Consider the following 12,764-nt stretch of genomic DNA (forward strand, 5'->3'; position numbering starts at 1 on the left):
GGCCAAGGCTGCTGCCAAACCCTGAACATCCCTTCTTACAAGGATGTTCTTACATCAGATCTTGATGCAGCTTGTGCCAGCCGTGCACACAGGGTTTGTGGGGACCTGGGCCTCATTTCTACCAGAGATCACTTGGTTAACAAAGCACAGCTGAGAAACAACAGTGCCTTCTTGGCGTGTTTCTGGACATCCTGCCTGATGAGTTACAAATACCTGGGATGGTGGTAGCAGAGAAGCTACTTGTGGGTTGCACACACTGGACCAGGAGTTGAAGCAGTTTTGAGGGTCAGTAGAAAACAGCTCCCACATCTGTATGGCAGGAAAGTTCCACATCACTCTGAAAGGGGTAAAAACCCCCAGCTGGTAAACCATTGTTGTTCATGCCACATCTATGGCAGCATATTTTTCTTGACAATATTAGATCAAGATATTTCAGTAAAGAAGCTCTCTTTGAGTCCGTCTGCATCTGTAAGTTGCTTGCCTGTTACATCACATCAGCCAATACTGCTTCTCTGCCAGCCATTTGAAGCAAGAGCACAGCCTGAATGGTATTGCCAAGGTTTTTCTTCGATGTGTGTGAAAATGGAGCAGCTTGAGATATTATTCCAGGTTTTCTTTGGCTCAGTGTTTGATGCAACTTGATTTGTCTTAATGAATGTAAAAAGCGATCCAGAAGCATGTATCAGTTATTTCTGAACAGTCCTACTGCAGCAGTGTTCAGAGATACCAAAGAAGATTAAGCAGCCTTCGTGTTTGGCAATATACAAGCAAAAGAAACCTTTCCTTGAAGAGCTTAAAATGGAGGACATTTAAAGAGATCTTCATGCAGAATCTCTACAGAACTCTATTTGCTGTAATGGTGTAAGAATCTGAGTATGAAGCACTTTTAGCAGCAGGAATCACGAATCATGTACTCAGAACAGTGCACAGCATTCTTTCCTATGTTATTATTTAGCTATTACTGCTTTTATTTACGCCAGCCCCAGTGGTCTGGGGAGAGCTTCGTTATGGTCCTCACTGTTAAGCTGCAAGCTTCTAACATGCTTTGTTTCATTGCTGTCCTGAAGTTCTCCATGGTGAAAACAGATCTCCTCACTCCGAGCATTTCTTCCTCAGTACACTTAGACCTCAAGACAGTCCTTTCTGTAAATTCTAATGCAGAAACTGTCACAATTCTTCTAATACATTTTCAATGGGCCATCCATGGTAGCAACTGTTAAAGTTAGTTCTGCATTTGGCCCTTTTTGGGTGCTAAGATTTTATTTAGTACTATTGACCCCAGCAACTCAGTAACATGAATGTCACAGTCACTTTTATCAGAACCTCATAACCTCCATAAACTCCAGTGTAAAGGTACAGATGGAGTTTTCAGAGTTGGGAGCTCTCATTTTGAGTGATAAAGAATTTTAAGTATAAATGTCATCTTAATTGTTAATTTCCTTTTCAAATGCCAGCTTGCTGTTGTTAGTATTTGCTGGTTTCAAAAAAGGGAAGACATAATTTCATATTTAAGTTGCACAGATGAAAGTATTTATTTGACAATGGTAAGAAACGGCCAAATATGGGAATAGTTACCTCTCTGTTTTTCTGCCACAGCGTGATGATGATTTATCTTCACAAAGACAAGAAAAGGCAGAAAAGAAAAGTGCAGCTGCAACATATTTGCTAGAAATTAGACAAGTGTTAGTTGCTAAACAGTACATGCTGGGAATTAAAATCAAGATTTCAGTAATACCTCTAGAAAAAAAAGAAAAGGAGGAGAGGAGAGGAGAGGAGAGGAGAGGAGAGGAGAGGAGAGGAGAGGAGAGGAGAGGAGAGGAGAGGAGAGGAGAGGAGAGGAGAGGAGAGGAGAGGAGAGGAATGACAGACAAATGAAAACAACAGTTTAAGGAGCTAAGATCTCTCAGGCAAGGAAGGACAAAAGAGGGGATAATAAGAAAGAACAAAAGAACAAGAAAAGTTTCCGATCTGATTATTGTTATTGTTATTTGTTGCATTGCATACTCATGTTACCTTCCTGCCATGTGGCAAGTATTGAATGGCTTAAGAAGGGGAATGTAGCAGTGCCTTCAACTTTTTAGGCTAAGATGAGCAGGGCTATTGTTTTCTAGAGGCAGCTGTGTGAGGGAAGGTGTTACCATGCTGGGCTGTCAGCGTTTTCTCCTCTGCTGCTGAAGCTCTTGCACTGCATTCCTTGACCCATTTCAGTCAGGATCCTCCAAGTTTGCACAGACCTGCTCTCTGCAAGCATCAAGTCCTCCAGGGAGGGATGAAGGATCCAGGATTTAATGCAGGGTTTTTCAACAGAAACACTGATAGATATAGTCTGGCCCCAATAAATCAAAATGTGCTTGGGAAACTGTATAGCCTTAATGACCTGTCTTACCTTATCTCACTAACGTGGCAGCAAAGAATTGATAGCAATGGCCTCTGCTGTAATATACACTTAGTATCAATAACAAATGCTGAAGATGTTATGTGATCAGAACTGTTTCTGGAGGAGGAGAAAAAGTTAAACGGAGAAAATTAAACAAAATTAACTACTTTGGGAGAGGGAAAAAATCAAAGTAAAAAACTTCTCTTGCATTTTTTTCTTTTTATAATCTGAAATTTTTCTATATAACAATAATAAAATAGCAAAGGTGAGATTTGTAAATAAAGTACATTATCAAATATTAACAAAATAGTTTAACTTCACTAAGTGCAGAAAGAATGGGGGACAAAGGATTTAGCACACAATCGGAGGTATATGTAAACGTTAAGAGGCTTTTATGCATAGAGAGCCTAAATTACTCAGAGGACAGGATTTTGCTAAGCTCAGCCAGAAAAATGATTTGATTATATTTTTGAAGCCTAATGGAAGGTGAAAAAGCAATTTCTTGGGTAAAGAATAAATGACAGCTTGTTATTCTTGACACCTAATTGGACATTTGTTTCACTTCTGTATTCTGTCTGGAACAATGTGTTAGAATTTTTAGATAGGATCGCTGAAGACAAAAATGGGATGTACCCTTGGAAAGATGAAGTCCTACTTTCCTTTGTTGTTATTTTAAGTACCTAGAATAGATGTCATCTCATGGAATGATTTATTTTCTATGCTTTTCCAGGAACTAGCCGTGTGAAACCCTCTAAACCCTCACAAAAAGCACCTCACCAGATTCAGCCCACCCTGGGAAACTGGAAGTTATTTTAGGTGTGTCCTAGTAAAAAGCTTTCGAGGGGCATATTTTAGAGAGATGTCAGCTGCTTTTTCTTGCCAGGGTTTTTCACATCTCTGCAATAGTACATAAATCCCTTTCTGTAATGGTACATAAGTTGATTTAAATTGCTTTGTTTCTTCAAAGTTAAGATCACAACAGCAAATTCAAAGAGTGGTGCTGTGGCCTTTGAGAAGGAAAGAAATCAGGTGATTAACTTTGAATGAACTGTAAGGGAATTTAAGATACAGAACAAAAGACAAGGTTCAGTCCTACTTTTGGGTTGGAATGGGTAGGAGTGATCCCTACCCTACCAAATGATCCTGTGTATCATCCACTGAGAACATTTAGAGAGTCATATCCCAGAAGTGTATTGAAAAGCTGTCAAGAAGAATGACTGATTTAATGAACTGTGTTAACGCATTTGCAGAAAGCACCAGATTATAATTTGTTCTGCCTTAGTGACATTTTAAGCAACTGAAAAATTGCTTTTAATGGGAGTATTAAACTGTACAATTTTATCAGCTTTTGTGATAAGAATCTATTTTGAACAAAATTTACTAAGTTCCTAACTCCCTAGCTATGCTTCAGACACTATTTTTGAAAAACATGTCCAACCAATAAGGAAACATTCTCTCTCCAAGTTTTGCCTTAATGTTTGAATTTAGATATATCCTTGCAATTTCCAAAGACCTTTTTCTTCCTAATTTTTGCTTAACTAAAGAGGACAAAATACTTCATTTATTACCAGGTGGGGTAACTCACCTGAAGCTCAAGGTTCATGAACACATTTTGGGTGCTTAAACAAGGATTTTTATTTTGTGTTTTCATTACTTTTGTTGTGATTGGACACAATAAAGCAACTAACACAGTGTGGGAAAACACTTGATTGAACAGAAAAATGCTTTCAACTAGGTAATGGTCAAGGAGCTGCCCAAGAAGCAGCTTATCATTGCTTATTTTATTATCTTAGGCAAATCAGGATGTGGGGGTGGTAGGGAAGGCCAGCAATTGAGCAACCAAACCCTGCATTTCTGACAACAGGGGGCTCTGCCTGTGCTCAGTCTGTGTTCTGTGAGTCAAGTATGGAAGCCTCAGTTGCTATGGATTTGTGTTTCACTAGTCTGTAGGACTGTCGGCTGAGTTTATTTTTTTTTCCAATAACTGGATACTTATTGGGTTTGTCTTCAAAGCAGATTTTAAAGTTGGTATAATGTGCAAGCATCCTGCAGCCTTTCTTACTACTGAGCCACACAGCTCTTCCTTGTCCCATGCATACTTCAATAAAACTTTCTGTGTTGTTGCAAGAGCTCCCCTCATTTAAACCTCAGTTACTGATACATCTGGGATCAATGCTTTTCATTTCCTCTCCTTCTCTAGTTCACCTGGCTTCTGTCCCATGTTGAAAATGTGAGGGACACTCAGGAGCAGGTGTTTTTCTTGGCTTTAGTCCTTACTGTCTGGCATGTTACTATATCAAGGGGTGTGATCTTCTGCTGGCATCCCGTGTGTAGCTCACAATGCAAACAGTTAATTTTCACCCCACTCTGAGGCAAGAATAGGACTTAATGAATTGAGAAAGCTAGTGAGCCCCAGAAATTGGCTTGTATCTAAGAGTCCAGGGAACCTACAAGAAAAGCAGATAATTCAAGCAATAGGAGTTTGTTGGTTTTAGCTTTACAGAAGGAATTACACATGGAGCACTGAGTAAATTCAAAACCAGAGTATCAAAATATTAATAAAAGAAAAACTATAGGTGATGGTACTCACAACAACTTATTATGAAGAAGAATCTGCAAGCTTGGATACACAGAGAAATGCTTACATACACGGGACGTGCCACAGGGCTGTGCCGGAGCCGGCAAACCGAGAGGCTCCGACCCCGCTCCGGCCGGGCCACCATCCCGCAGCTTCCCGGGTGAGACCTGTGTTCATATAACACATATACACAGATACTGGGGGATCCCAGAGCGCCCCTCGCTTGGGGCGGCCGCGAAGGAGAAGCGGCAGGAGGAACCGGCTCCCGGACTGCGGGGAAGGGGCGCACCCCCACCGGCAGCTCAGAGGGCAGGAGGGAGAGGGAGGCGGAGCGGTTCCCATCCCGGAGCCTGTCGCCTTCGGGAAGCAGCCGCGGGCGGGAGCGGGCGCTGGGCGCGGGTGGGAGGGAGCGGCCGCCGCCCCCGCCCGCCCCGGTGCCCGCGGGCTGGGGGCGATAGCGCCGTGCCCGCCCGGGATGCGCGGCGGGCGGGCGAGCGCGGCTGCCCCGGGGGAAGTTGCGGGCTGGGCCCCCGCGGGCGGCTCGGCCGGCTGCGAGGGGGCGGGCGGCGCCGGGCGCCCGAGGAGGAGCCCGAGCATCCCGGCGCCGGGGCCAGCCGGAGAGCGGGCGGCGAGGCTCCATGGGCTGCTCACGGCAGCATGGTGCTCGCCCTCAACGGCAGCCACCTCTCCGGTAACCCGCTGCGGCCGCTGGCGCTGGAGGAGCCGCGGGCGCTGGGCGGCGGCAGGATGATCGCCGGCTCCTGGCCCCCGCGCAGCCTGGCCAAGCTCGGCCCGTCGCCCCCCCCGTCGGCGCTGCCCACGGCGAGCCCCCTCCCCGCCAACGACTCCCAGTGCGGGGAGCAGATCCTCAGCTACGGCAGCGCCGAGAAAGTTCTCATCGGGGCCGTGCTCTGCCTCATCACCCTGCTGACCATCGCCGGCAACTGCCTGGTGGTGATCTCCGTGTGCTTCGTGAAGAAGCTGCGGCAGCCCTCCAACTATCTCATCGTCTCGCTGGCCCTGGCCGATCTCTCGGTGGCCCTGGCCGTCATGCCCTTCGTCAGCGTCACCGACCTTATCGGCGGGGAGTGGATCTTCGGGCGCCTCTTCTGCAACGTCTTCATCGCCATGGATGTCATGTGCTGCACGGCCTCCATCATGACCCTCTGTGTGATAAGTATCGACAGGTGAGAGAGCCCGGCGCCCCGAGCCCTGCCCCGGCCTCCCGCCGCTGCCCGCAGCCCGGCGCGGGGCACCCGCACTGAGCGGTGCCACCGGCGCTCTCCTGCCTCCTCCGGGTCCCTGGAAATGAGCCGTGCTCGGAGCAGGGAGCGAGGCGAGTGCCGGCCCGCAGCCCCTCTGTTCGAAGGAGCCCGCCGGAGCAGGGTGAGCTGCTGCCCGGGTGCCTGGTTGTCCCTCTGGGTAACTCCTTGCTGCCACTCGGGAGCCAGGGTGTCAAAGCAAAGCCGGACCTAAACTGTCACCGTTTACCACGGCTCTGTGCAAGTAAATAGGGCATTTCCAGATGCTTTAGTATTTGGAACATATGTCTTTAAACTGCTTTATACCACAGGTAGATTTGAGCTGATTCTTTAAAAGTGACAGTGCAACATCCCTGGGTTCAGCAGAGTTTTACCAGACCAGAGAAAGTGCAGTAATTATAGCTTCCTAAGGTTTTATCTTTATTCTAGGACAGTCCCAGAATAGGTCAATTTCATTTCTGACAAATAATGTTTTGTTTGAAGGAAAATTTACTTTCAAACGTTTGCTTTTTAAAAATTTGCACCTGCTGTCCTAAAAACCAATTATGCTCGTTGGCATTTAGCTTCTTCCAAATGATACAGTGACTGGGGCAACAAGGAGGTGCGTACACACTGGAGAAGAATATCTTAGGTGTTCGGTTCTGATGTAAAAACCATACCAAAGAGCCCACATTTGCCTGTGCCAGTCCTCTACAGAGGAAGGTTGACAGATTCCTTTTTTCCATGTAGGTTCTATTCTAAAGTAAGTTGCAGCCTGTAGCTTCCCTTTTCCACAGCCTAAATTCTACGTCAAGAATTTTAACAGCTAGAAAGTAATTTTTCATTAAAAGTTCACACAATTGGCTAAATTGAAAAACCTTGTAACTGGATTTTAGAAGTAGTTTACCAACTCTGATAGCCAGCAGCAGCCTTGACTGTTTACTTCAGAAAATTTTAAGAAAAGCTCTACATTAGGTTTCTGCAAAGCAACAATCTTTCAAAAGCGGTTCCTACAGTACATGGAGGTTGTTTCGTATCAGGGAGCATCACAGTTTGTGTTAATTTCAGAACTTTAATTTCTGTACAAGCATCCTCTGTTCTAGTACTTTTTATTTTGTGACTTCAATATTGGCCAGCAGTTAGCTGAATGCTGCAAAGCATCTTGTAGCAATGAAATCCACATGCAGATTTTGACAGTATGAAACGATCTGTGTTCTTGGTGTTGGTTTGATTTTTTAAATTGCTATTACATTGACACTTGCTTAATTTTAATTTATCTAAGTTGATTTTTAAACTTAATTCCTGTATTGCAAAAGGATATGAATAGGCTTATCTACCTTCCCAGTGTTATTCTCTGCTTTTCTATTCTGTTTGTAAGATAAGTGATTTCATTTTTGCACTCTCTCTCCATTAAATATCTGTTCTTTGATAGTTCTTATGTCCATCTCTGAGCTCTCCATCTCCATTTCTACCAACCTTTTGAAAACAGGTTGACATAATTAAGCTTTCTTAAGGATGTGTGATGATTCACACCGTAGCACTGGGCTCTTGCTTTTTTCTATTTCTTAGTTTAACATTTGAGGTCACTGCTGTGTGCTGAACAGGGGCTTTGACTGAACTGGTGACACTGATGGCTGCATCTCTTATTGTTCTCAGTTCTCCCTCCACTCCCCTCTCACCCTAAAATACTAACAAGAGATATATCTTTGTATTGAGAAAGAACATAACCTCTTGTAAATGGCTGATTTTCACCAGCTAGTGCTGATTTAAATTAGAATTATTCTCTTCTTTTTGTGTTCTCACTTCTTTCACTGAATGTTTATTGAACACCATCTCTTCATAATTCAGTATACTGTTGTCTACTACCTACTTGAAATTAAAATTCTGTGACTTATGATGCTTAACCTCTACCACCCAAATCCATTATATAGTTGAGATAGTGGGTATCATAAATAAAAGGAGGCAAGCCAGCAATTCATTAACAAAATGTCTCTACTACTTGGCTATAAAGAATTAAAAAAATCTCCATGATTTGTAATCCTATTTAAAAGTAATTAGTCTTACACTGCTGTAATACTGCTAAGCCCACCAAATATTAGTTTTGGATATTAAAAAAATCTTTGAATAGTGCATATCTACAAAATATGCAAAGCAGGGAGGCAGCATGAGAATCAAATATGAATGATGAAATGTTGCCAGTATAGCTTTGATGGTGATGGTGCTGTCATATTGGCATTTGTTCTTACATGTGTGTAGTTAGGAAATCCTTGAATGATCACTGAGGAAAATTTCTCTCTGAGAACACATACATCCAGTTTAAGTTTTGTTTGTGCTGCAGGAGCTGCAAATCATAATGTATACAGTGCATGAGAGACCATTTTCACAAGGTCCATTTTTCCAAGGCTTTGGTGAAATCACTTCCATGTTTTATTATGTAGGAGGAGAAGATTAGCAATGATACCTCCCTTACTAGTCTTACTATCTCAGGGCAACTTATACAAATACAGGACCAGGACATTTCAATCAGAAATTGCAGAAGCAGAGAATGTGAATGAAATTCACTGTCTTTCAAGCTGGCCACTATCCTCAGAGGCATTTTGAGGTACTTAAAACTTGAAAATCCTGAGGGTACGTGGGAGACATTTCTTTAGAAAATAGGGCTAAAACAGGACAAGGAAACATTTTTGAAATGTAATTAAGAATTGTGCTATGACCTGTCTCTTTAGGGCACTATAGGAAACTTTTGTTGTGATCCAGTAACATCTCTCCTGAAGTAAAAGATGAGGCTGTTGTAAGCAGTGCAGAGAGAACAAATAAATTGATTATTTTAAAATTTGTTAAATCTCTAGATTCTTCCTGAAGCAGGTATGAGAATCAGGCATATAGTTGAAAGACTAATACTATTGAATTAATCTTAAAGAACCAAATTTGTTACAAACTGTTAGGCAGGGTTTGTAAAGAGAAATAATACCTTTTATTAAACAAACAATTTAGTTAGTAAAGCAGAGGCATTGAGGAGCTACCAAGAAGGATAAAATGAGTAAATTGAAAAGGTTTTTTGATTTGTTTCCCTTGCACAAATATGTGCTACGCAGCTTATGCCACTGAGAGCCCTGAAATGCCAGCAGCTGGCAGGCTATTGCTCACAGAGAGATTTTGCTGCACAGCTCTTAGTGGTGGATGTGGTTTTTAGCTGAATATATCAGATACTGAAAGAAGCATATTAGCATAGGGTATACAAATGGGCTGGTTTCATTCTGTTGGAAAAACTTGCATTTTTTTCCTAGTGAGACACACCAAGCACTTGTATGTTGTAAGTTGCTTCTATTCTAAGTTGTGCAAACTATAAGGGTGCAAAGTAGATGTTAGTGTGCTGGTTTGAGGATATCTAACCTTGCACAGGGTGCACAAGGAAACAGCCGGGTTGGAAAGGTTGTTTGATTACCACAAAGATCTGAATTTGCAGAGATTTGGACTATTGTGCTTTTCTTCAGATCATATCTTCCCTTTTGTTCCACAACATAAAAACCTTCACAGACCTTTGTCAGGGGGACATGAGATGAACATGTATTTTAGGTATCTTTATCTTATTTAAGCCCTCACTTTGGAGGAAGGCTATCTGCTTACAGGCAGGTCTGTCAGAACTAAAAGAGATATGATGGAGAGACAAGAGTATTTCCTGCCTTTTCAAATTTTTAAAGCATTAGACAGGCAAGACAGCTTGATACTCAGCCAATGATTACCTTTGCTATTCTCTCCCTCTGTGATATGAGTATTAGCTATGTAGTAGGAGCTACAGAGGCTTTTGTGGGATAATTGAACAGAATTGAATTCTTCTTTAAGAATTTCCTGTTGGTGTGTTGGGATAGTTTTTTCTTGTGCTCTTAAGGCTCCACTTTTCTGGTTCTGAATTAAATAGATTATATCACATCACAATTCCTTTACATTCTTTACCTTTAAGAGTGAGAAAACATTATGAGTGAATTATGAGGGATGGATACAAACCACATCTTAGTGGGGAATGAAAAATAAAGGGAATTAATTGTGTTTGAACTGGTGGTGTTTTCATGCTGATTCATCATGCTGTTCTGACCCAAGATAGCTACAAAAATGCTGTTTTGGAGAGTATCCACAAGATAACTGCATAAGTAGCAATTTTTAATTCAATTTAAAAATAGTTCTTTGGCTTAGAAAGTGATAAAGAAACATAACTACTCAGATATCGTTGAAGAATTATAACACTTTCCCCACACCCACACAAGTAATGAAACACTTCTTGGGAACTTTTCCAGTCTGTATCTTGGCCAACAATTCACGAGTACACCAGGCTTCCATTAAATTGATGAGGATTTAGAATTTCTATGCAAATAAGTGGGCCTTTTTGTTGGTCCTGAGATTTTTATATACAGGGATCAGCTCTCTCTCCCTGCCTGTGTTACCACACTCCAAGTATGAGTACTTATGCTTCTCCTTAGAATGTGTCAGTCCCAAAAGTTCACTGGCTTCTTGAGTCCTCATCCCATGTCTAAGAATTGTGCAGACCTCAAATTTCCTCAAAGGAAGAATTTGGAACAAAATTTAAATAAAGATTTAGGCACTTTCAATAGAATCCAGATGTCTAAATTCTACCTACATCCCAAGCTGATAATATGACCTGAAAACCGTTAGCAATTTTATAAACCTAATGGTAGCCAGTAATCCTGTGTAGCTTCCTATTTGGTATGAAGACTTTTTCTGTCTCAGTGCCACGGGTGGAAAAGGCAGCAGTCTGTTCTGCCAGCCTGGCTCAGATCATTCACAAAATCCATATAGAATATATATGCAGAAATAGCTATGAAAAAATCCTGCCTGTAATATATTTTGGATCTAGAATAAGCATAGACAGCCACCAGTAGTGCCACTCATGAGATTTTTGTTAAATATATTTATATTCACACAGAAATGACTGAGAAATGAGGAAAAATCTAAATGGAACTATAGGAAAAGTGTGTGATGAAGTTATTGCAGTTAAAGTTTTGCAGAAGAAGGTTTTGAGATCATTAGGGCAGCTAATTGCTAACAACAGCCATCCTCACAAGAGCCATTTTTTTTTTCATTGTTTAGCCTGATAAACAACAGTACTCTTTTTGAGTCTATAAATAACTTGTCTAGCTTATGAAAGACACAGCATTGATAAACTAAACTAAAGTGAAAAAGAACAGATTTGGTTTTACTCCTTTCCATGTAGTTTTTCTAATGCAGTCTGTTTAAAGAATGTTCCTTAAGCTGATGTAGTTTCTTTTCTGCAGACAATTTATTGCTGAACACTTATGCAATCTCCATTTCATTATTTATGTGTAAAAAAACATACAATAATAATTTTTGGTCCAAAATTCAGAGATGAAGAAGTTCAGTTGGAAGTTGGATGCATTAAGCACTATAAGGCAGTGCAATGTTTATTTGTCACTGAGAACCCACTCCAAAAGCATAAATTAATCTGGGGGGTTTTGTTGCATTACCATGATCCCATTTCTTTAGGCACCTTTCAGTGACATCCTTGGGTATTGTTTCCTGTGTCGCAGGCACAGGAAAGAGATGCAGTTACTCATAGAGTAACCAGATTTTAGCCACAGGTCTTGTTTTGTTATGTGTTTGCTGAGAAATTAAGCTTCATGAGCACACTGCCAGATGCACAATAAGCAGGTGGGAATTAGCAAATAAAAGATATTTTGTAAAGCAGATGGACTGTTTTGTGAAAACTTGAACACAGGAAAAAAGTTTTAACATCAAAACAAATTGAAGTTTTGTCCTTTTGCAGAGGAAAAAGACATAAGATCTGAAGTTTCCTGGGTTGTCTTGTGTCTGCACAGTAGTGGCTGACAAAGTTTGGGAAGCTTAAAGATGCTATAGAAGAAAAATCTGTAGATTGGTTATTCTCTTGCTGTTCTATACTGGATGCATTTTAGCAGTGTTACTGCAAGGGAGTCCCAAAGTGTGGAGATGCAAGGTAACCCAGGGGTGGCAGTGCAGAGGGGACTGCAGCTGGTGATTTTTCAAGGGGCGTGAATGGGCACTTCTAGTTCAGTGAGCAGCGGGAGATTTGAGATTAAACCACATTTACCTGAATCCCTTTTCTTGAAACTGGATGTTGCATTTCCCCCCCACATTTGAAACTATCTTCTGTTTGCTCCTACCAGGGTTTAAGGCTGGATGAGTTTTCAGAAGTGATTTTGGGGTCTCTAATTCTTGGGGGTTCATCCAGACATTTCAAAGGAGCCTGATAAGTCAGAGGTAAGGGAACATTAATTCACATTTTTGCCAAGCAGGGCACTCTACAGACATTTAAAAAGTGATTTCTTTCCTATCAAGGTAACAAAAATAATAGTTTCTGTGAATAAGGTTGGATTTGATTCAAGATTCACAGCAAAAATGCAGTTCTAAGGGAGCTTTCAAAATATATCCAAATATAATAAAAAAAAGCTAGTGCCTATCATACTGGCATGATGTTTAGTATAACCTGATTACATTAGTATCAAAATACATTTTCCTAGTGTTTTTCTTGAACTGGATGAGTATCATAGAATGAAAC

At 41.6% G+C, this 12,764-nt stretch overlaps 1 protein-coding gene and 1 long non-coding RNA gene across 4 annotated transcripts in view; one reads left to right on the forward strand and one right to left on the reverse strand.

Moving 5' to 3' along the window:
• Positions 1 to 5,478: 5,478 nt before the first annotated feature.
• Positions 5,479 to 12,764, forward strand: part of HTR7 (5-hydroxytryptamine receptor 7) — a 32,671-nt gene continuing 25,385 nt past the window's right edge. For 2 of the 3 annotated variants that reach the window (XR_010440744.1, XM_064716491.1), the window contains exon 1: positions 5,480 to 6,142. Coding sequence is in view for 2 of the 3 variants with exons in the window: in XM_064716491.1 (XP_064572561.1) it covers positions 5,613 to 6,142 (530 nt within the window). In the remaining variant the exon portion in view is untranslated. Of the gene's footprint in view, positions 6,143 to 12,764 lie in introns of all 3 variants that reach the window. The other variant, XM_064716490.1, reaches the window with a different exon arrangement.
• The window catches only part of LOC135449453 (uncharacterized), an 84,463-nt gene continuing 84,013 nt past the window's right edge, over positions 12,315 to 12,764 (reverse strand). The window contains exon 3 of the long non-coding RNA XR_010440745.1: positions 12,315 to 12,452. This is a non-coding gene — a long non-coding RNA (uncharacterized LOC135449453). The remainder of the gene's footprint in view (positions 12,453 to 12,764) is intronic.

The sequence above is a fragment of the Zonotrichia leucophrys genome, chromosome 6, assembly GCF_028769735.1.
Source record: "Zonotrichia leucophrys gambelii isolate GWCS_2022_RI chromosome 6, RI_Zleu_2.0, whole genome shotgun sequence".
In the NCBI taxonomy this organism is placed as follows: domain Eukaryota; kingdom Metazoa; phylum Chordata; class Aves; order Passeriformes; family Passerellidae; genus Zonotrichia; species Zonotrichia leucophrys.